We start from the raw sequence: 25,595 nt of genomic DNA on the forward strand, positions 1-25,595 counted from the left end.
AAATAGTTCTCTGTGGACTACATGTTTACTGTATTTTGGAATCTGTCACAAAATTATTCTTTTAAATAAAAACTTTCAATACGGTTCTTTAATCCACTCTTCTTTCGATAGTGTGTACTGCCTGTTTATAATATTTCTTAATTGTCGATAGTTTCTTTTACTTTCTTCATCACTAGCATTCTTATATTTTCTATGTACATCCATCAGCTAAAATATATCGTCTGAAACCCAAGGTTTTCTACCAGTTCTCTTTGTTCCGCCTAAGTTTGCTTCTGCTGATTTAAGAATTTCCTTTTTAACATTCTCCCATTCTTCTTCTACATTCTCTACCTTATCTTTTTTACTCAGACCTCTTGTGATGTTCTTCTCGAAAATCTTCTTTACCTCGCTTTCCTCAAGCTTCTCTAATTTTCACCAATTCATCCGACACCTTTTCTTCAGGTTTTTAAACCCCAATCTACATTTCATTATCACCAAATTATGGTCGCTATCAATGTCTGCTCCAGGGTAAGTTTTGCAGTCAACGAGTTGATTTCTAAATCTTTGCTTAACCATGATATAATCTATCTGATACCTTGATTCTTCTATTATGATTTTTAGACTGGATGTTGGCAATTACTAAATTGTACTTCGTGCAGAACTCTATAAGTCGATTTCTCTTTCATTCCTTTTGCCCAGCACGAATTCACCCACTATATTTCCTTCTTTGCCTTTTCCAATGCTTGTATTCTAATCTCCAACTATTATTAAATTTTCATCTCCTTTTATGTGTTTAATTGCTTTGTATACACACTCTACCTCATCATCATCATGGGCGCTTGTAGGCATATAGACGTTAACAATTGTTGTCGGTTTAGGTTTTGATTTTATCCTTATTACAATGATTCTATCGCTATGCATTTTGAAATATTCTACTCTCTTCCCTATCTTCTTGTTCATTATGAAACCTACTCCTGCCTGCCCATTATTTGAAGCTGAGTTGATTATTCTAAAATCACCTGACCAAAAGTTGTTTTTCTGTTCCCATCGAACCTCACTAATTACTACTACATCTACAATTATCCTATCCATTTCCCTCTTTAAATTTTCTAACCTACCAACCTTTTTTAAACTTCTAACATTCCACTCTCCGATTCGTAGAATGTTATTTCTTAATTTTCTGGTAACCCCTTCCTTAGTAGTACCCACCTGGAGATCCAAACGGGGGACTAGTTTACCTCCAGAATATTTTACCAAGGAAGGCGCCTCCATCATTCCTATACGAAAATGCAGAGAGCTACATTTTCTTGGAAAAAAAAAGCAGCTGTAGTTTTCCATTGCTTTCAGCTGCGTAATACTCAAGAGGACTGAGTGATGTTGACATGGCCGTTTAAGTTGTCCTGACCTACGCCCTTAACAACTACTGAAAGAGCTGCTGCCCTCTTTCAGGAATCATTCCTTAGTCTGGCTCTCAACAGATTCATCTCTGATATGGTTGCACCTTTGGTCCAGCTACTCTGTATCACTGAGCACTCAAGCCCCCTCACCAACAGCAAGGTCTCATGATTCATAGAGGGAGTAGTTTTTCATAGTAAAATAATTTTAAAGAGATTTATTTCATGTTATAAACATAGTACTTTAGTTTTTTTCCACAAAAATATTCCACTTTGCAGTCTAGACCCCAGAAGTTCAGCTTGCTGCTTTGATAACTTTAAATTGCAAACTAATTGATTAAGTTCATGTTGTTAAATTAAATGAGGAGATCTCTGATTAGATGCAGGAAGAAATTCTTCAATATGTTCTACATTATCTGCTTCATTTTGAGATTGTTCTTCTAGCAATATCAGATTAGATGGTGGTTATAGGTACAGTAACTCCTCTCTGTGAGGTACCGTATTTAGAGCTGTCGATACATCTGTATATTTTATGAACTTTCTATTTTTTAATAAAAATTCAAACATATTTGTCATACAAAAGTAGCAGTTGGTGAAGTGGTCCTTTGGTTCACACCAAACCATCTGTACAGCAAATAGCATGGCTCGTCATTTCCCCTTCAACCATACAATTAGAGTTACTGAGCACGATATGCAAATAACACAAGGCACCCAGATTTTATCTTGATCCCTGAGTGCACAATCAAAATAAAATTTATAAGCTGTTTTTTATCAATTCAGAAATAGTCTTTTTTTGACATTTTTGATGTAGGCGTAAATTTACCAAACATAACAGAAATTGTCTGGGTAATTTGAACATCCATCAACTTTTGCAAAAGCCATGTTGCAGTAAATAAATATGAGAAAAATCACTCATGAATTACAAAGAATTGATGAAAATATAGCAAAACACTAATAATTCTATGAAACACAACACACAGTACAGACAAGTGAAGCTGGACAGAATAAGATTTTAAGTTCAGTAGGCAACTATCGATTTCTATGTGATGTCATCATACAGACATGTATGTAAGTGTCTGCTTCTCATGATATAGTGTATATATCTATTTATTTTTTCTTCATTAAGCATTTATGCAAATTGTTTAAAAGTAAACACATAGAAACTATTTTTATTGTAACCAATAGTTGATCAAAATGAGTTTATTTTAAAACATTTTTACAAATTTACCATTTGCGTAAAACCTTTATGTGGTAACACAATTTTAATAGCATATTTGAAATCAGCACCCAAATTATCGTGAAAAATACTGTCTAACATGTTAGATACAAATTTTGTGTTAACTAATGTTATTATAAGTAACTTTTATAAGGTAATATGACAATAAAATAAAGGAGTATCATAATTTATAACAATTTAATCCAAAATAAATTTACCCTTCAAAAGCTTATGCCCCATAGTTCCTTCAATTAATAAAAATCTTAATATTGATACTAATCTTTTTAAAAAATGGTCTAACCATTTGAGAAAAATTAAAAAAAAAAAAAAATCAGTCTTACCTTCGAAATAGTTCCCTTGGGAAGCCACGCAACGCTTCAAATGGTTTTCCCAGCCTTCACAGAAGTGCTGGAACTCAGAAACCGGAATATACCTCAGATGGTCAGTTACATTTTTTTTTTTTTAGTGTTTTCTACTGTTCCAAAATGGTGTCCTCTGAAGTGTTTTTTTTTTAAAGTCGACAACAGGAAAAAGTCACAGGGACTCAAGTCAGGTGAATTAGATGGTTGAGGAACTACAGGAATGTTTTTCTTTGCCAAAAACTCATTAACTGAGAGTGCATCACGACAATGTACATTGTCGTGATGCAGCATCCAGTTGTGTTTGATGGCTGGTCACACCTGGGCAACTATTTTCCGCAGTCTTTCAGGAATTTCTCCATAAACGTATTGATTTACAGTCTGTCCTGTAGGAAAAACCTCCTCATGGATAATGCCGTTACTATCGAAGAAAGAAATTGACATTGTTTTGATTTGCTCATTTTTGCTTTTTTTTTGGGGATGTCATGAGTTTGAAGTGTGCTACTCCTTGCTCTGGTGTTTTGTTTCTGTGACATACTCAAATATCAAAGATTCATCACCAGTAATAACATTTTTTAGAAAATCAGTTTCAACTCACCCTAGAAGATCATGCCACACTTCCACCCTGTTTGTCTGCTCAACAGTGAGGTTTCTTGGGACCAATTTTGCGAACTTTTTTAATGTCCAATTCGTTTGTCAAAATTTGATGGACTGTGGTACAGTTAAAATTCAATTGTTCTGCAATCATTCTGACAGTTAATCGCCGGTTGTACCGTATTAAGCTCTAATTCGCTCAACATTGTCGTCGCTTTTTGATGTTAAGGGTCTTCCAGGGCGTGGATTGTCCGCAACTGATTCCCGGTCATCTGAAAATGTTTTAAACCATCTAAAAACTTGGGCTCATGACAGAACTTCAAGTTCATACGTTCTTTTCAATTTTGAAAAAGTTTCTGTAGCACTCTCATGGAGTTTAACACAAAACTTGATTGTACAAACATGCTCATAACTAGTATCACATATTTTTGTAATGCATAACAAAAACTCGTTTCACGAAAAGTTTGTTTACGTCTTACATGGCAACAATAGATTAAAAATATTAACACGTAATATAAGTCAGCTGTTCATATAAACCATATGCTTAGTAACTTTACAGTGTTGCCACTTTAGCTGCCATAAAAAAACTAGTCTCTGCTTTATTTACAGACCTCGTACAATACAATTTAATTTTGAACCGAGTATAACTAATGTACATCATTCATTCAAACATCTTCTTCATTGCAGAAGTAATTCATTTCCTTTAGAAACATGAATCCTCCTCTAATGAAATTGATTTTTTATTTGGTTTTATAAGTAATATATCTTAGTTAAGTTTATCTTGTAATAAGTTAAAAATCTGAAAATCGGTGTACTTTCTGTTCTATATGTCTTATCAAAATTAAAACTTGTTCTGCTTGTAACCTGTGATATGCATGATACATGTCTACTGTAATTTATTTAGAATGTTCCAGGGAGGAAGGACTTAGGAGCACTTGGGAGGAGTCACGAAACAGTAGGTGGCATCGGAGAGTGCGTGGGCTGACAGGTCCACGGGTGAGCAATTGGTGGTCCCCTGTGCATGTGAGGGCCACCTTGATGTGAAGACGCCGCAGGCACTTCGCTCGCGTATCAAGTGGCAGGTAGTAAGTATAAGGGGATGTATCTGTGCCTGGTTGGTTTATGATGTAAGTTTGCTGTATTGATATTATGATGTAATGTTTTTGATTTATAATTCTGTTGTTTTGTTATATTTGAGTATTTTACTTTTGATATATATTATCTTTATGATATTTATCTGATCTTGGGTTAATTATTATTGAATTACCCAAATTTCTTGGAGTCTTATTGTAGTATGTAGTATTTTGCATTTACTGCATCCCACGAGGATTAGCTGTTTGGCTGCAGATTTGTACTGCTATTTGATATATGCATTTATAAGTTACGTTGTTGCATTGCTCATATAATATTTATGAATGCCTCATTTCAGGCATATTTTTACGTACTTGCTGGATTGGTTTTCATGATTTATTTTAAATGATGTTTATTTTCTTGTGAGACTTGATGTTTTCTTGAGTTTTTTTTCTCTTGTATTTGTATATGTTGTACGATATGTTTTTTTTGTGTGTATTCTATGTATTTCTTACGTATTTTTTGCTGTGTTTTGCATCCTGCAGTATGTTTGATGTGACATTTTTCTTTGTATGTAATTTCATAATCTGTTTTCTGTATCTTGATGTATTGTGATGTATCATGTTTGCTGTGACTGATGTGTTTTTGTTGATATTGTTATTGTGATGCAATCCACTATGACATGAATGTGTGAGTGGGCGTATAACCCCCTTCTAGAAGGAATGCTTCACTAGTGGTACCAGAAAGAGTGGTAGTTAGTAATAACATGCAGCACCTGTTAGCGAGCCTGACACTGTTTAGGCATCTGTAAACAGTTTAAAAAACCCAATCCAGTCCTTTCCTTATTTTTTTAAATGGGATTCCCCCTCTTTTTTTTAAAAAAAAGAGGAAGACTTTATTTTGAGAGGTGATTTTAAAAATAAAATTAATAAAGAAATTTCTTCTAATTGTAGGTCTGGGTACAATCTATTTTTGAATTAAAAATAATGAAATAATGATAATGTCTTTACTACAAAAATGTACATAAACTTTTTAACAAATATAGTACCTTAGAAGGAAACATAAAAATAAATAATACAAGTTTTATAACAGAATGAAGTAATAAATAAACTGTAGATATATTCATCATCGCCTGAAGAGGAAGTTCATAAATCATCAAAAAAATAAAGAAATGGAAATTAAAATAGGATATGAATTAAATCAAATAAAGAGAACTTACGTAGTAGAACTATAAAACTAAATCAATAATTATAATTCTTTAAAACAAAATCGTATTTTTCCATTGGAGCAGAAATAAATGCAAAATATTTCACTAGCTATAAACAGATCCACAACTAACAAAATATTTCAATCTAATATCTGCTACAAAGTAAAAATTGAGGGCATTCTGAAATTCTTGGGAATCAAATTAAAGATCCAAAAATATTAAATAACATGTATATCCAGCTGTTTCAAAAAAATTTTATCATACAGCCAAAAAAATTGTGTTTAATATACTTGTTTAGGTTTATATAAATTAACGTTGTTAAATTTCCAATTAATAAATAAAAATTAATCGAGTTTGTGAAAAAATTAATAAAAATAAAGTCAATAGAAAACAAAAACAAGTTAAAGTATTGTGATTTTAACTAAAAACAAAATGCATTAGATATATCATTTCTAAAGAAAACAAAAAAAAAATTAATGTTATCAATATTCAACCATTAAATTTGTTCCTTAATTTCACTACCAATAATTTAAGTATCACTTCATTTCATCCTTGAAGCAGAAAACAGAGTGAAATATTTTAGTAGTTATAACTCAAGAATAAAACATTTCTAAACGTATGATTACATAATTTTTTCTTTTCTATACAGTATATATAAAAAACATTCATTTTTTTTTTAGTATATATATTAAGACATTTCTGTAAAAAAATCCTATAAAAGAGTTCAATAACAATAAAAAAAAGCTGAAAAAGCAGTCATAGGACTTTCCTGTCACACAGCTATTTATAAATAAAATATATTAATGACAACGAAAAAATCCTGTCATAATTACAAGATAATAATATTGGCTAGAGGTTAAAATCGCAATTTTCAAATTTGGTATTACTAAAAAAAAGCTTCTATTTCAACAACTTTAGATATTAAAATTGTTTTCAGCACTCTTGAAAATGTATAGATTGATACCTCACACAACAGTGTTTGTTACTTTTTGCGCGAACCCAAAGCTGGAGTCAAAGTCAGTTTTATAAAAAATCTTTTTTGAAAGTAGTCTTGATTACAATAAAAAAGGGAAGGAAGAGAAATTTTTTAAAAATGCATGACTTTTGGTCTGGTCCATCTGCTTGGTGGGGTTTGGGGCTCCCAATTTAGTAAAGATAATTTATATGAATAATTAGATAGCAATACAAGAAACCACAATGAAAAATAACCACCATCATAGCGATCAAAATAAAGCATAAAAATTTAAAGCATTTTTTGGGGTGGGGCTGCAATTTTGCAAAATTTTTTTTGTAACTATTATTATTTTTTAATTGTTAACAAATGCGCCTAAAAAAAATGTCCTTATTTAGGCAAAATCTCAAGATACTGAAGGTGACCTTGCTCTATAGCCTCACCCCCTCAAGCTTTTAAGTTGAAATTTTAATGCAACATATGCCCCATATGTATTCTGACAATGTTTGGTCAAAGTCAGTCCAGTAGTTCTGGAGATAGTAGGTGATTTAGAGGCCAACACTGAACGCGCATGCGCGCACACACACACACACACGTACATACAAACATTAACATCTGGAAAATTTCCATTCAGTTTATTGGGTTACTTAGGTGTAAAAAAGTCAAGATCTAGTGAAAACCGCTTATGCCCAAACTGGACGGATTGCAATGATTACACTTCTAGAGCTACAGCTCTGCTATTATGTTATCTAGACAGGAAAGTAACTGATCAATTTTTTCTTTAAAAAATTTTAAAAAAGAGTAAAAAAATATAAAAAACAGTGATTGTGATTAAAAATGTTGTGTACATTTTTTTTACAATAAAATAAAAATTTATTGAATTAATTATATATGATTAAAATAATACAATGAATATTTTTATCTTATTTAATTTTTTTTTTTAATATTATTCTGGATAAATGTATTCAAAAGGTACAAGTTCAGCGATATTTGTTAAAAGAATTCGAAATACTTCACCAAGTGCTTCACCAACTGCTGGTCCAATTTCTTTTGTAACTTCTTTCCAGTTTTCATTCAAAAAGAAATTCATGTTGTCACCTGAAGAGCAAAAGAGTGTACATTATATAAGTGTGAACTTTTATTATATATTTTAACAGGTTGACTGCTATGAGCCCCAATTCTGAATCTTAAGCTATATATGCGGCTGGGCTATGTGACCCATTTTGATATCTCAGTATAATAGTTATTTTCAAATGCTAATGTATTATGTAGTTATTTTCAAAGTTGGTTTAATGTATGTATATTACATAAGTTATAAATAAAATAAAAAGTTGAGTGATATAAAAAAATTTGTATGTAAAGTTTTTTTCATGAACATTATGAACTGCTCAAAACTCTACATTCTTGGATTTCATTATTTCAGATGATGAAAATAGTTTTTTCCTTACTTTATCCTTACAAAAAAACAACAGTGTATTATAATTATAAGAACCTCATTTATTTCTCCCGTTCACTGAATTTATGTCTCCTAACCACTCAGGAGTAGTCAACCTGAGTTTGTTCGGGCTACAAATTTATTGGTACAGTTACATTATACTGATAAGTTGCTAATAACTTATCAGTTATAATGATGAAACTGAGTTATAGTTGATGAAACTATAAGTAAAAGTATTAAAAAAAACAAAAAAAACTTTAAACTATGTATATCCTTTGATTAATATACAGATCAAATAACACAATAGATATTATTACAATTACTGCATATCATAATTACATATTAATGTATGATTCTTTGGTTATGATAAATGTATTTGTCATCATTTAGCCATGGCGTAAGTAAAAATCATTACACCATTATTATATTTAATAACTGCAATTTGAAGGTATTCTTCTCACGTTCTAATAAAAGATTTTGACTCATTGTTCTATATTATGATGATTTATAAATATTAAAGTGATTGATTATCTATTCAGATACATATTATATATCTTGCAATCATGTTTTTAAATTGTATGTAAATGAACTTCATTAAACAGTTATTTATATATATCATTGATCAATATAAGTTATGCAATACAGTTGTGTAATAATGCTTATCAATAAATATAACTTTTTGCAAAGATCAGTTTAAGTTATAATTATTAGAATTAGAATGTAAATTATCACAACAAACGTTGAAACTGTCTACCATATGTAGGTGTAGCTGTAAAACTCAAGCTCTCTTCCTCTATTGTGACTGTACTAGACAGTTTTTTTAAATTTCTATGATGAGTTCACTTAATAACACTTAACATCACTTAATAACTTCACTTAGTATCACTTAATAACTAACTTCACAGTGGTGCTATAACATTAAGGGAAGCATTATTTTACGTCCAGCCAGTTTTTCTCCCTAAATTTTCAATTTTTAGAATTGAGGGAAATTTTTTTTTATTGTATTTATCATTTAATGGTATCAATAATTCTGGTTTTTTTATGAAAAATAAATGGTAGATAAAAAAAAATTTGTTTTAAAAAATGAACAGTTTCATAATTTTTTTGCTGTGATGAATGATTTAAAAGATAAAAATTTAATATTTTTAGAATCATCTTCATAGAGCAAACGTTAGCTCAGATGGAAATAAAGTTTTTATAACTTTAAAATTAAAAAAAAAATCAGTTTTTAAAACACGAGCATGTTATATAAAAAAAAAGAACTATTATAACACAAAAAGGCAAATTTTATATGAGGATAAGTCAATTACTATCCGTAATTTAGTTTTATTTTTGTTTATGTTGGTAGTACTCTCATGTTGCGTAGATGACGCATGCGTTATTTAATTTTTGTTATGTCTGTGCAGGTTTGATGCAGCTAGGTTAGTTCCATTATCGCTACCCTGCCGTTAACCATGGCTGCTCCGCTTTCTGCACCAAAGAAGAGCAACGTTCAGTGATCTGTTTTTTGTGGTCGGAAGGTGTATCAGGGGCCGAAATTCATGGAAGACTTTCGGTACAAAACGGGAACAGTATGTTGCCGCAACAGAGTGTCTACAAATGGATTGACAAATTCAAAGATGGTCGCACAAGTGTTACGCACGACGAAGGAGCCGGACGACCGTTTACTGCCACAAGTGAGGAAAACATTGAGCATGCAAATGACATGGTTTTCTTAAACAGACGAGTTTAACTATTGATGAAGTAACACATCGTCTGCAAATTAGTCACTGTTCTGCCTACGAAATCATCCACTACAGACTAGGATTTCATAAAGTCTGTGCAAGATGGGTCCCAAACAACTCACACAGTTGCATAAACAAACGTGCTTGGACATCTGCAAAAACATTTGGATCGCTATGGTAACGAACAGGACATCGTCTTAGACAGAATCATCACTGGTGACGAAACACAGATCCATCATTACGAGCCGGAGAGTAAACTGCAGAGTATAGAATGGAAACATCCAAATTTGCCCTGCAAAAAAAAGTTCAAGACCCAACCATCCACAGGAAAACTGATGATTACAGTTTTTTAGGACTCACAAGGCCCAGTACTAGAACATTATGAGGAAAGGGGCACGACAATAAACAGTGCCCATTACAGTGAGATGCTTACTGCCAAGCTAAAGCCTGCAATTCAAAGCAAACGCCAAGGACTGCTGTCAAAAGGTGTTGTGTTGTTACACGACAATGCCCGTCCACATACTGCTGCCCACACTGCTGAAACGTTCCAGAAACTCAACTTTGAAGTACTGGCTCATCCTCCGTATAGTCCTGATCTTGCCCCTTCTGACTTTCACTTTTTTGGTCCATTCAAAGAGGCATTAAGGGGCCTGTGAAAGAAGCAGTGCATTCCTGGCTCGCAGCTAAATCAGAAACCTTCTCTTATGAGGGCATCAGGAAGTTTGTGCAACAATGGACCAAGTGTGTTGAAATGTAAGGGGACTATGTTGAAAAATGATGTACATGTAAATTTCTTATTTGTATTGCAATAAAATTTATAACTACATTGCGAATAATAATTGACTTACCCTCGTACATATATGTTGGTAATCATAAAAACATCAAAATTCACTTTTCCCCATTTAAAATTCAACTGATTTAGTACTCAGTTTAGTGTAAAAACAAAATATGATATTTCTTTTTAAACTTATAAGATATTAAAATTACAATGAGTATAAAATCCCTACAACGTATCAAACATAAGTTGTTTTTGTAATCAGTTATTAAAAATGTCAGCTGATGTTGGTAACATTATAATTTAAAGTTATGTTGAACTGTGTTCCTTATTATTTTTTTTAGGGTCAAATTATTCTCAACTTTATGAAATCAAAATTTTATATCATGATGCCATTTGCACATAAAGACCCAGATGAAGTTTCCTGTGTGAATATTTGACAATAACGTCAACCCTAATGTAAAAAGATTGTTATTCATGTGATAATTTATTTGGCCGATATAAAAATGATACAGTAATTTGTATTTATAATGCACTAATTAGCTGAATTTGGAAAATCTGAAGAAAGTGCACAGTACTTCCTTATATGCTTACATTCATTTTTGGTTCCAATAGGGTATTTAAAATTAAATGAAGTTTAAATAAAACTGATTGCGTTTACATCGTACAACATTATAATAATATGCAAGTCATCGGATAAGTTTATAGTAAAACCAGTCTGAAATGGTTGTACTACAAAAACCCTATAAAAACGTTAAGCATTTTTTTAAAGATAGTACTTCAGAATCAGAGAAATGAAAGCTAGTCTTTTGATAACTTTTGGAATTAAAAAATTTTCATTCAATGATAAAATTGATATATATTATAAAAAGATGAATGGTTAAAAAAAATTAATAAATTATATTCCAAATTATGTTAAAGAATACTAAACTAAAATTTATGTTTAATGTACAACCAATACAAAACTTGCACAAGAAGTGAAAGAAGAACTCATTAAACAAATTTTTGTAAAAGAAATCAGATTTCTTTTATTTCATTTATAATTTGTCCATTCCTTTAAATCTAAGGAAAATGTCAATAATTGATATTGTCTGTTGTGGATAATCTGTTGCTGATAATTGATCTGTATGTTGTTGTTTATTGTCAAAACACCATAAATTCAAGCTCCGTTTTTCCTAATACTAGTTAACATAATAAATTTTAAAAAATGCAAGTACATCTTCCAAAAGCAAGTTCTGATTCCCCAGAAAGATAAATAAATCAGTTTTTAATTAAAAATCAAGAATTTTTTCTCAGAAATGTTTTTTCCTTTCCAGAAAGTAAAAAAAAATCACTTGCGAAATTTTACAATCAATGATTCAAATATATGAAGGAGAGGCCTTAAAAATTTATAGTTTCCTTAACAGTAAATGAACTACCCATTAGAAATATATATTAGAGTATCATCACTGTAAGGTTATTATTCTAAATTATTAATAAATAAATATTTAATAATCTTTTTAAATCATATTAAAATTTAATTACCATACCTAGTAGTTTGTCACCATTAAATAAATTTTCTAATTTGAAGTAAGTTCTTCCATTTTCAAAAAGCAAATCACTCTTGGTGAAATTCATGTATTGTTTACCATTTGCTTTTTTAACAAGTTCCCATTCATATTTATACGTTATTTTTAAATCAGCTGAAACAGAACATTCAATATAAGTATTAAAAAATAATTTTTATAACATATTTATGAATAATTTATCTGTTAAATAGTTAAATAGTATTGTAAAACTAATACCAAAAAAATTGGTGTTAGTTTTATTTGTTTTTATTGATATTTATTAATAAAATAATGATGCATGTACAGGAAGTATATTAGGACTATTTGTTTTTTTTTATGATTCATTTAAAAAATTTCCTAATTCAGTAAGTAGATCAGCATGATAAAATACGTAAAATAGTCAATCATAATAATACTTCATAAAATAGCAAAAGCAATTGTTTAATGAAATTTCTTTCAAAATTCTTGAAAATTGTGGTTCCAGAAGAGATTTTGATATTATAGTTAGAAGATTAGCATTAGTAATAACAGTACCATTTGTAATTCCATGACAAAAAACCATTTAATTAGTTTTGAAACGATTTGCTCACAATTCCAAGTATTAACCGAGTCATTAAAAATCTCGATTTGATATTCTTTAAAAAAAAATTGGTAAAGTATTGCATGTTTTTTTCAGTTATGCCGATCTAGTAGTAAGGTTGAGATCAAAATCCCCAAATTTTAAATAAAAGAAGTTTGATTTTAGGGTCTTCCTTATTCTATGGAGATAATTTAGGAAAACTTTATTTTAAAAGAAGTGATCCTTTACAGAAAAAAATTAACAAAGATAATTTTTTTAAATATTGAAAAAATAAAGTATAACTTTCATGAATGTTATGAAAAAATTCCTTCTCATTTCGGATCCAGAGTATGTAATATAGCTGCCAAAAGTACTTCAGTAGCACTTGAAAAAGTGATACTGAAAAAAAAGTGATTCATCACTTGAAAAATGATGAAAAATATAAAAAATTTTTTTAATAATAAAAATTAAGTGAGTAAAGCAAAAAAAACTGATAGAAAACAAAATATATATATTTTTTAGAGGGGGGGGGGGAATAAATTTTAAGAAAAACTTTTCGAAAAATATTCAAATATATGTTAAGCTAAACAAATTTGCATAAGAAAAATTTTTTCTAAAGGCTAAAATAAGAAAATGAGAATTTTCAAAAAACTTTTCTATATTTTAGTCTGGGGTTTATAATTTAAAAAAAATTGTAGATATTTCTTGATACCTACAAATACAGAGTAAAAAACTTTTAAAAGATTTTTGAAAATGTTTAAACTGAAGGAGATAGAACAACAGAAGAAAAGACTTATATTCCAATTTTAAGAACGGGGTTGATTTTTTGGAAAACGTTTTTGGATTATTAATATATGCAAATAGGTAAAAAATTTGTTTATTTTAGTTTTCTCAAAAATGCCTCAGAAAGAAATCAAAATTGGTTTTTTCACAACATCCCCTTAAAAAATTTGAAAAAAATATAATATGATCAATGCCCCATATATAGATATATTTGAGTCAAATTTGAAAGAAAGTTTCGTACTTCTGAGATAAAAAACCAAAAGCAGTGCGACATGCATACAAACATATATGTGTATTTTTGTTCTTGTGACTAGAAGGATCCTAAATGTGCAAAAAACCCAGTACTCCGTTTTTTATTTGATCACCATACTTTTCCCCATTAATACGGCTATTCTATCTATATTCACTGGGAAAGTAATATTATTTTGTTCAAACAATATGTGAAAGGAAGTGCAAGAGTTAATTAACTAACTTATGAACTACAGTTATATGTTATTAAATCAAAGCCAATATCGGAATTGATAATCTAACATTATTTGTTGCTTACTCAGTAATATATTACCTAATAAGTAGAGATAATGAATGAAATGTATTTTATTTTCTTAACAAAAGGTGTATGCAACTGAGAGGCTGATAACCACCTCCAACCACCACATATATCTTTCTGCAAGAAGAAAGTATATTACACCTTCCACAAACGAGGGCCTCCTCCACTAGGCGCATTCTTGCAAGACCAAAAAGTATCATCACCGAAAGGTCTTCAGAGGATGAACTGAAGGGAATCATGCTGGAAAAAGGATGCATCATATACTGCAACTCTCTGAAGGAGTAATTCCAGTAAATTCATTGATCTATCAATCTAGAAAAGAATTGGAATCCAACTAAAAGAAACCAATTTATATCTGTTATTAAAATAATATACTCATCAATTAATAAGAAAGACCATGCACTAAAGGACAAATGTCCAGCACTGTGATGATTAGGATGGAGTAATGTATTTCCCCAATACGTTTACATTCTGTTCCATTTCAAAAGTATATTATTTTTCTGTGTTACATTTAATCATCCCAGTCTTTACTTATGGCTATTATGATCTATATAATGCTTCAGAAGTACAAGGAGTGTTAATCAGAGTTGTTTTCTTTGATTGTTAGAATGTATACTATAAACGTCAGTAATGAATGCAGCAAAAGTGTCATTTGCTGAGCTGCTAAATGTCCTTCCTTTTGGTTGGGTTGGTATGTCAATGGAGTAAAGGATATTTGGCTCAGTAAAAAGACAGCAGGAAATCATATTGCAACTCATTCTCTCTAGTAAGTATGATGTGTGATGCTCGTTATTATTGAGAATGGTTATAGAATTTTTAATTATAATTTTCCATTTTACATTAGCTGCAACTTGTTGATTATAACACCAATAATGTATGTTTGTTTGTGTGTAAATATATACGTTTAATAGCATTGCTAAACATAGTATTGTTGCCTTGGGTGAAACTTATGACACTCTTAATCAAGGTTCTTTGCTTTAATATTGAATCATTGAAATAGTCTTATTAAGTTGAAATGAAAATATAATGATAACAGACTTTCACTTTGTCAAATGTAAATATTTGAAGCTATGGTAATAAAATTTATTTTCTACTTGATATAAATATTCTTTGCAAGAAATCAAATTTTATTTTTTTTCAAAAATAAAATAAAAATAGGAAAGAGAATTTTTAAATTCATTTCTATCAAAATCTTTAAAGTTTATTGAGTCCTGAGAATTATGGTTAACTAAATCAGTCAGAGCAGTCCTTTTGTCAGTTGACTGTCAATATTTCCTTCCCCATTTTTTAAAATAATTTTCACTTTCTTCCTCGGATAAGTACTATGAAAATATTGGTCAGTTGCTGCTCTACTTCCATTTGTGACATCACAAATGGCAACATCTTCTAGTAGCTATTAGGGTAGCTGTTTTCTTTATTTGGTGCGTGGAACCTTCTGCTCCTGTGCAACTATAGAGGAATTTTTTTTTCTATAAGAGGGGTTGTACAAAGTGACCGAGGTGCCCTCTGGGTAAAGTCACGCTTTTTATTACTTATAGAACCTAATCTTCTCTTTGCTGTTTGATTTTATTCATTGTAAAAAAAAAATATTAAAACTTGTAAAAAATTAGACTTAAGAAATTAAGTTGTTGAAATTTAAACATACTGTATGAAACATTTTGTTTTTTCCTGGATCAAATTATTTTATATTTTGTACATTTTGTTAAATAAACAATCATGAACTGGTACTGTTTCTTTTCAAGGCATAAATATACTTCTTGCATGTAGCAGCACTTCATAGAGTTGGTATATCAGTAGAAATTTACGATCATAGTATAAAATATTCATTTAATTAAATCCTAAAGCTTTTTAATAATTTAATTGATATTTTTACACCAATGTAATTTTCTTAATTACATAGTATTGAGTGATGTATCTACTACTAGTACCTTGAAATTTACGTTATAATACAAAAGTGCTATTTCAATTAACATTAAAAAAAAAATTAAAATTGCTCTTAAATCATAAAATAAATAGTTATTTTAACATGCTAATACTTGTGCTCATTATATACAGTGAAATAATTTAATCAGAATAATATGTAATTAGTAAATAAATGAGTGATTAGTGCTATACAAATTAATTTATAAAAAAATATTTAAAGCTAAAAATTAAGATAGTTGTGTGAATCTTTTATGTACATGTATACATTTAAACTATGAAAAAGAGGTTGTTAAATCCTTTATTGTTGTGGGTTGGTTATCTGAGACTTCAAAATCTCTAGTGGAATAGTACCACTCTTTGGTGATTCTCTTTTTACGTTTGAATTTAAATTTATAATTACAGTATTTTTTGAAATTAATTGTTCTGATCTATTATTATTATTTTCATTAAAAATTAGGTGTTCGTTCCATAAAGGTAATTTTTAATTTTACTTCTATGCACTTAGATTTGCTTGGAAAGAACTGTTTTGAATTTTAATCTTTTTAATCTAAGATTCATAAGACATCTCTCAACTAGTGTCAGTCTACTTTGTTATTGTAGTTGATTCATTAATTAATGTTTGTATTTATAATCAATAAAGTAGAATGGATATCTGTTTGATATAAGTTTATTATAAATATTCACCAGGCATGTCATGAAACCAGAAGAATTTAAAAGCTTGGTTATTAATTGCTGTTTAGGTGATGGGATGAATTTTTTAACATAGAGTCACTCATTTACCGCCATTTAGTAAATATGAAACAGTGGTTAGATGCGTAGAACAGAAAGCACAGTTATTTTATAAAAATGGTGTACACAGCAACTTTATGAAGGTTATTTCACAGTCTGTTCAATATTTCATGTTACAGGGGGAGGGGGGTACGGTCTGTTCATCCAATTAATTTATGGGTTAGAAGATTTGAGGAAATTGGATCCACATTAGATTTAAAACATAAAAATACAGAAAAAAGTGTTAGAATACCAGAAAATATTGATAGAGTTAGAACTGCTATAATATGTTGTCCAAAACATTTTGTTACTAAGCATGCATTAGCATTGAATATCAGTGAACCACATTGATCTATTGAATCTCACACAAGAAGTTAAGATTTCATCCCTGTAAATTCAAATTGTTCAGGAATTAAAAGATGATACTTGGTTGCTCATAGAATCTATTCAAGAAATATTGTAACATTTGGATGTGATGAAAACTTATTCCATCATACGTTTATGTCAACTGAATCTCATTTTTCATCCAAACAGCTACATAAATAAACAGAATAGTTGATATTGTATTCAAACGCTGAAAACCAACTTAAGCTTTACCAGAAAATCTTAAGTAATCAAAAGGACACAGTTTGGTGTGCACTTTTGTCATCTGGTAGTGTTGGACCATTTTTATTTAATATGATCAATTTAATGCTACCTTTATTACTACAGAGTATTACAATGGTCACAACACATTTGAGATAAGAATTAGTGTAATTTCCACAAATTAGCTAGTTTCAACAAGATGGTGCTGTAAGTCATACTGTTCGTATATCTATTACTACTTTAAGACAACTTTTTCTGAACTATATCATATCTAAAAATGGGAACTTTTTTTGGCTAGCTAGATCTCTAGATCTGTTGGCATGCGATTTTTTTCTTCTAAATTCTCTATTCTAAATTTTCTATTTTTTTAGAACTAAAATTAGAAATTCAAGAAGTTGCACACATTACACCTTGGCCATGTTTAGCTAGTTATAGAAAGTTTTTGACTAAAACTACAAGAGTGCATAGATTGTAGTGTGACCACCAGTCAAGTATTATTTGTAAAAAATTATAGAAACATTTATGTTAAAATAAAAATTTATTTAAATACAGCAGTTTTAGACTTTTCTGCTTCACTCCCATGCTCTGTGTGGTATATATTAATATAAATACATTCTCTCCTCTGAATAAGTATTTAACATTTGTGGGGCTGATGGTTGTGGGATGACCTTTAGCTACCATTTAGATATAGCACTGTTACTAAAGAAGCAACAGTTGTAAATTACTACTAAGACTAAATGAGATTTTTGTATTTTTTTGCTTGATGAACCTCCTCAGAAGCTTACAGAGAGGTTTGTACGTGAGAATATGGAAATGAAATTTTGTAGCATATGTAAAATGGCATGGCCAACTGGGATTTGAACATGGGACCACTATATGAAAGGCTGAGAGCACTCCGCCACAAAGATTGGCATTTAAACCTATAACCCTTACAATATTAAACCAGTTAAACCATCGAGACCATTTAGGATAAAAGAGTGGATTTTTTTATTACTAGTAAAAATACTAAGATGATTTTTACAAATACTAAAGTAAATATTTACATTGAAGAATTATTTACAGTTTATTTTACTGAAAATACTAAATAGACTTTTTCCTAATAATTGTTTTCCTCTCATGCGTTGACTATACAGCAGGCATTTATTGTGGGATTTTGTTTTATGTTAAACCATACTTATAGTAACATTAGAGTTGCCTTCGCCAGTAATTGGTAATACAAGAACTTGTCCAGTAACTAACTATATACTGGCCCAATATTTGTAACCAGTCAATAACAAAATCCCATTCAATATATCTGTTCTTCAAATCTGTCCTGTAACATATTTTTTATAATAAATAATAACAAAAATTATCAAAGGTGTTCATCATATTATATTTATTTCTTTTTTCTTTTTTTTCAGTTAATTTTATAAAAAATAACATTTTAATTTTATATTTTAATTCATATTTATGATAGAATAAATAATTTAACTGGTACAAAAAATCTATACATTTATGAGAAGAAAAAATTAAATTCATTAAAAATAAGGTTGATGTATAAAGAGGAATAAATATCAAATGGTTTTTTTTTATTATTTTCAGAGAAATGAATGGATCATTAATTTCATATAATTTATGTAACTGACAGCGGTACAGGAAATAATTCTTTTTGACACCCAACTTGAATCTATTTAACAATATTAGTATGCAAGTTTATATCATTCGTAGAACAGTTAAATTTAAAATAATAAGGGAATACAACATATCATAAATGGTGAAGAATTTTTTATTTAGATAATAAAATTACAAAAGATACATAAAGTAATGTAGATACGAAAAGTAAACTGATATAAATAAATTAGGAGGAGTTTATGCAAAAAAGAAACATAAAAACTTACTTAAAAATTAGAAATAATTTATTTAAAATATTTATATGAACTGTAGTACTTTATAGTAGTGAGTTATGGACCGTGGAAAAAACTAAAAGGAAATAAGAGTTTTGAAAAATAGCGTTGCTGAAGGATTTAATAAAAAAATTAGGTGGATTGATAAAATTTGAAACAGTCATTAGATAAATTCGTTAGAAGAGAAATTGTGGTAAAATATTTTTTTAAAAATTAATTAGGTTGTTGAGTTATATGTTGATACATCCAGATTTAATTTATTTGGAAATAGAGGGATAGAAATGGCAAAGAAGCCATTAGTGTAATAAAAGTCTAGGCTTAGGGTTATGGAAGAGGTTGGCTAAATGCTATGTATGAAGTATCTTGTATGGAAGTGAAGAATGGATGTTGATGGAAAAAGAGAGAGAGGGACAGGATTCAGGCTTTTGAAATATGGATATAGAGAAGGATGGATAAAGTAAAGAAAGAAGAAGTAATGAACAAGATTAAAGAAGAGAGAGTGCTTGTACAAGAAGTACAAAAAAGAAAAGGAAACTGGTTAGGTGTATTTAGATATAGGAAGTGGAAACTGGAAAACTTGGAAACTTGAAAACTGGATTAGGAGGGCCAATAAAAGGAGAAAGGAAGTGAGGAATAAGAAGGATGAAGTTAATAAATGAGTTGAATATTGGGAACTACAAGGGTATGAAGGAGAAGATTTGGGACATAAATGGATGGAGACAGTGGTAGAATAAGGGATCTGCCCCTAGGTAGAACATCAGATGATAATGAGAGTTATATGTAGTATGTAAAAACTGCAGATGAAGACAAAGATTAGAATATATAAAATAGTTAGCTTAGGTTGTATTTTAAATATGTTGAGGGTAAAAGACTGGCAAAGAACAAAAAGAAATAGAGACCTGTATCAAACCAGTAAATTGTATAACAACCCAGGAAAAAGTAACAGTATATTGTAAGTGAAGAAAATAATTTCCAGTTGTTTTCCTTGTAATAATAAATTTATTCCTTTACCCAGCAGTATTCTAACTGATAGTTTTGTATGGTATTTCAACTTTTAAATGATATTCCATCAAAGATAATATTATGTACAAGTATTTCATGAAATGGAATTTACTACACATTTCTACAACTATGCATTAATTAATCTGTTGACCTTAAACACAGTGAGACAAGTGTTTAATAAATATACTTTTGTAACACCATTATTAAAGTGATTTTACAATTTGGATTTCATCTATATTATTTGTTTTGTTTTAAAATTTATAATGTAGAGATTTATTCAACTTAAAGGCTTTAATTTAGTATGAAATGAAATATCTACTGGTAATGTTTAAGCAGTTATTTTCTGATAACATGTATTAGAATAGATTTGGCTACAAAAGACTTCCATTAGAATTTTTAAAGTGAGATATTTTTAATACCACATTAACGCTCTATCTATTACATTATAAAGGTCAGCGTCTCAGTAAGTCAACTTTTTTTTTACCATCTCATGCTTTGCATTTCTTTAAGGCAAGTAAAAGAAACAAAAAGAAACTTGATGCTGCGTTAGTTTAAGAATGCAGCAACAGTGGTTAAAGTACATATTTTTTATTTATTTCCACTGTATAAAATTTTGCATTACTTTTAATATGCAGATGAAGTAAGGCTTTTTATTATGAAAAAAATAAATAATTATTTCTGGTATTTATAGTTATATGTATCAAGGATATAATAAAATGTATCTGAGTAAAATAGTTTTATATATGACTAAAAAAAAAAAAAAACAGATTATATAAACTTTTCTGCTTTAATATATTTCATATTACAAGAGGTTTTATAGCTTTGACTGACTATAAATTAGTTTATTTTCTGGTTGATCTGGCTAAAATTTCATAAGGATGCTACAGGTCAGAAAAAATTTATTATAAAATATCAGTAAACTTTTCTTTTTTTTCATATAAGCAATCAAAATATTTCAGAACTAAAACTGCAATCCTCAGGTTTTTTATTTATTTTTTATTTTTTTATGTTTTTCTGTATGATGGTGAATGGTGAAAGTGATTTAAAACTATAAAATTTTGAAATGACAAACTGAAATAAAGATAACTTTTTTTTATAAATACAACATCCGAGTTTAGAAATACAATATTTCTGCAACAAAAAAACAAACAATAAACATCGCAGAATAATATGCTGGTAAAGGTAAACTAACAATATCATAATATTTTATCACTAAGATGACTCGATTGTAGATGCATTATATTTTTCATTTAGGTTAAAATATGCACCACAAATTAAACTTTAGAACTGAATATAAATAGAATAAACAAATAAATTTTCTTAACCTCACTATCACAAGCAGAACCAAATTAACCGCACTTTGAAAATATACTGAAAACCAACAACCACAGACATCCTGATTTGCAACATCTCAAAGCATTCAATTTATTTTTAAAAAAGTATGATCTATATACTACCCAACACACTTGTGTCACCTGAACATCAACCCGACACTATAATATACCTAACATATACAAACAAATGTAACAAAACCCCTACATAAAATAAATAAAAGCAAAAAGTATATAACACCTCAGAAAAATTGTTCATAAAATTAATCAATATAGAATACAATAGTCATTTGGTCAACAACAAAACAAAATGTATTATTAACCAAAAACAATCGCTAAAGAAATATAATAATATGTACAAATCAAATTTCTCTTACTACAGAATGTTATTCATTAATGAAAAAGTATGTGACTTCAATTAGAAAAAATACAGTGAACAGTTTAAAAACCTTTCATAGCAACATAGAGTCAATATTTCACAATCTTATCAATCATACTAAATTTATTAACATTGTCAACAACCCTGATATTCTACATACGTAAATGAAAAAGAAGGACTACATCTTGGCATACTTTAACATTATCATCAATAATATATTGAATAAACAAAAAAAAAAAATTGAAATGTTTATGTAATAGCCAAGTTCTGTTCAAAATATTAATGATGTCCATCTAACACAATGTTAATTAAAATTAATTTATAAATAAGTAATAGTAATAGCACATTAATAAAGATTTAAGCAGCTTTTTTATAAATATAAAATTTATCAATAATGTTAATGTACAGTTAAAAATAGTGTATTATGGCACTGATTGAGATTACATTAATCAATGAATTGGTTGATTTGGGTGTCCAGGAGATTGTTATTTCTTTAGTAAATCTATATAAATTCTCTGTTTAAATAAACCTTATTTAAACAATAAAGTAAAATTGTTTTTCAATTCAAAGGTAATAATTAAACAAATATTTAAGTTAAACATTTATTATTCTTTGTTTATAAAAATGTAATTTTTACTCCAGTCATTTACACAGTACTTTGCTATTTAAGGATTCAGATATAAAGAAGCTCTCTTTGTCTAAGTATTATTTAAAAAGAGTGTTATTTAAATTAGAGAACAATAAGCAGCACCTCCCCCCCACATGGCCCAATGACATGAGAAACATAAGTATGACATGCAAATGAGGTGTAGTCTTGTACAGACTCTGGCCGACCACTCCTGAGACGTGTGGTTAATTGAACCCCAACCACAAAAGTACACCAGTATCCATTGTTTAATATTCATTTTTTTATAAAATCAACTAACTTTTATTAGGATTTAAATCTCAGAACCTTCAACTCTCAAAATCATTGATTAAACAGTTGATTTGCAGACGTTTTGCAAGTTAATCATTAGATCAGCAGATCTGACAAGTTAGTGGGTCAACAGATCATTATGGCTCTTTAAAATCGACTTAACAGATTTTATAGGTATATTTAAAATAGTCCTATGTTTATTTTTTTAATGTATCGCAAGATTATGATTTGAAATAATTTTTATTAATATTATTTTTAATATTTTATGTTTATCATTAATGTAAAGTTTTTTTTTTCTGTATTTCTGTAATTTATTAGGATTTTCTTGTTAATATGAGTTATGTTTAAGTTTAAAGCTACTCCTGCTAGCTTCTAAAAATCTTATTTTTTTTTTTGAGAGCACATTTTTTTATATGTTTCTATGCTACGTAATCTAAATTTCTGTATTGAATTTTGTAAACAAATGAGATGTGAAAAAACAGAATTATTTTTAGAACAGATTTAAAAATAAAATTAAAAAAAATATATATATTATATTTATTTGATCAACCTAAGTACAAAATAGTAAATAAAGTAGGATAACACTTACCTTATTTTATTGTACATGCAAAAGCGCTTTCACAAATATTTCACATCACAGTTGCATTACATTTCTTTTACAAATTATTCACATCAAATTACATATTAAAATAAAATTAAAAATTATGTTTAATATATTATATTTAAAAATTTTAAATTGACTTTAAAAATCAAAAATTAAAAACTACATATTTCAATTTTTGATTATTAAAGTTTAATTTTTAAATATAATATATAAAAAATATTTTTAATTTTCATCTTAATATGTAATTTGATGTAAATAATTTATAAAAGAAATGTAATGCCACTGATGACTGAGAAATTTGTGAAGCGCTTTTGCATGTATAATGAAATAAGGTAAGTGTCATTCTACTTTATTTACTATTCTGTACTTAGGTTGATCAAATAAATATAATTTGTGTATTAGTACAGAGAAATATGATTCTTTAAAGAATTGACTAGAAAAAACATATATATAATGTAACAAATTCATTAAAAACTATGCTTTACAAAAGGTTTACAATCATAATAAACTACCCAAAAAGTAGTAAACAAAAAATTATTTGATAATTTAAATTTTCGAATGGTTGCAAAAACAATTATGTAAATGTGACTATTTTTCTTTATAATTTGCTTGCAGCAATTTGTCGCCATATCTAATATATATTAATTTTATGTAGCTATAAAATTAGATTCTGTTTTTGTACAGTATTATTAGTTTGAAATTGGAAAATTACATTTGTTGCCTTATTATTATTATTATAAATATTATGCAATTCATGAATTTGAAGGTCAAAAAACCAGTTTCTCTTACAGACATTAGTTATATTAATGTATTACATGTCAGTATTTCTTAATTTTGATGGTTGTTTATTGTTTTTTTTTTTTTTTGCTCTAAAACCAAGTACAAAATGGAATTAGTATGTGTTTCTTTGGCTATTTAAATAATAACTGAAGAATTTATACAATCATGTAAAGCATTCTACACAGATTTTATATCAACTAATTTGTCAGTCGAGTTAGGAAATTATAAAAAAAATGAGTAGCCGTGGTTGATTCATTATTTATGGTGATGAAAATTTATATTTACAGAATATGGATTTGAAACTAAATCATAATTATACTACAAAAAAATTATAATTATAAAAATATCATTTAGTTGCATTGCCTACCTGTTTGTTGCCATAACTAAATAGAAAATGACATAGTTACTGGTGAAACAAATCACTTTATGCAACCAAACTCAAAAATAATTGAAGGTTAGGAAAATTAAATAAAGTGGTTTCCTGTTTCTCTCTTCACTGTGTTTAACGAGCTGTTGGACATATGGGTTTGTTGCAATGCAAGTGATGTTTAGTATTATAAATTTGATACCATTATTTTGGTTATAAGAGGGACTGGTTGTGTAATGAACATCATTGAATAACTAATTATACCTTCATAGAAAGCAAACTTGATCAGAAGATGGATTATCACCTTTTAGAAACTATACTGGTTATTGTAATATCCAGTATTAGTTATGTATCAGTTACCTTTATATTCTTTACAGTTATAAGAAAGATTATGGCAGGATAGTGTAAAAAAAACAAATTAATTATTTTTTATCGTGAGACAATACTTTTACTCTAGGGAATCTGTAATGTGTAGGAATAAAAAATAACAGGAAAATATTTCAAACTTAGTTGCACAGGTTTTAATAAATTTTTATTTCTAATGAAAACAAACATTTCTTTAATATTAGAAACGTAACAGTTTTTGCTGAATTTTGAATTCCCTGTTATTTAGTTCTTCAAAAGAGAGTGTATCCATTGGATAATTAATCTCTCTTTAATGAATAAATAATGATTCTCAGTACTAGTAAAACTACACGTAATTACAATAAAGTCCTTGATCAATAAATGTAAATAAACATTACAGTTGAGTGTATTAGTGTGTCATTGATTTATTATTTATTAACTAATTATTAATGATAGATAATTTTAAACTTAAAGTTTTAGACTAAAAAGCCATTAGAGTACTACTTACACAACTATTCTTCATTATAAATATTTTTGACAATTGAAAAATGGAATTATTTTTAATTTTCG

General features: G+C 28.6%; 1 protein-coding gene across 1 annotated transcript in view; it reads right to left on the reverse strand.

The window, feature by feature from the left end:
- Positions 1 to 5,600: 5,600 nt before the first annotated feature.
- Positions 5,601 to 25,595, reverse strand: part of LOC142333122 (protein takeout-like) — a 51,784-nt gene continuing 31,789 nt past the window's right edge. Inside the window, exons 5-6 of the mRNA XM_075380050.1 lie at positions 12,236 to 12,388; positions 5,601 to 7,870 (exon numbers count right to left, since the gene is read on the reverse strand). Coding sequence (XP_075236165.1) covers positions 7,719 to 7,870; positions 12,236 to 12,388 — 305 coding nt within the window. The 3' untranslated portion in view covers positions 5,601 to 7,718. The remainder of the gene's footprint in view (positions 7,871 to 12,235; positions 12,389 to 25,595) is intronic.

This window comes from Lycorma delicatula, chromosome 12 (assembly GCF_047948215.1).
Source record: "Lycorma delicatula isolate Av1 chromosome 12, ASM4794821v1, whole genome shotgun sequence".
Taxonomy (NCBI): domain Eukaryota; kingdom Metazoa; phylum Arthropoda; class Insecta; order Hemiptera; family Fulgoridae; genus Lycorma; species Lycorma delicatula.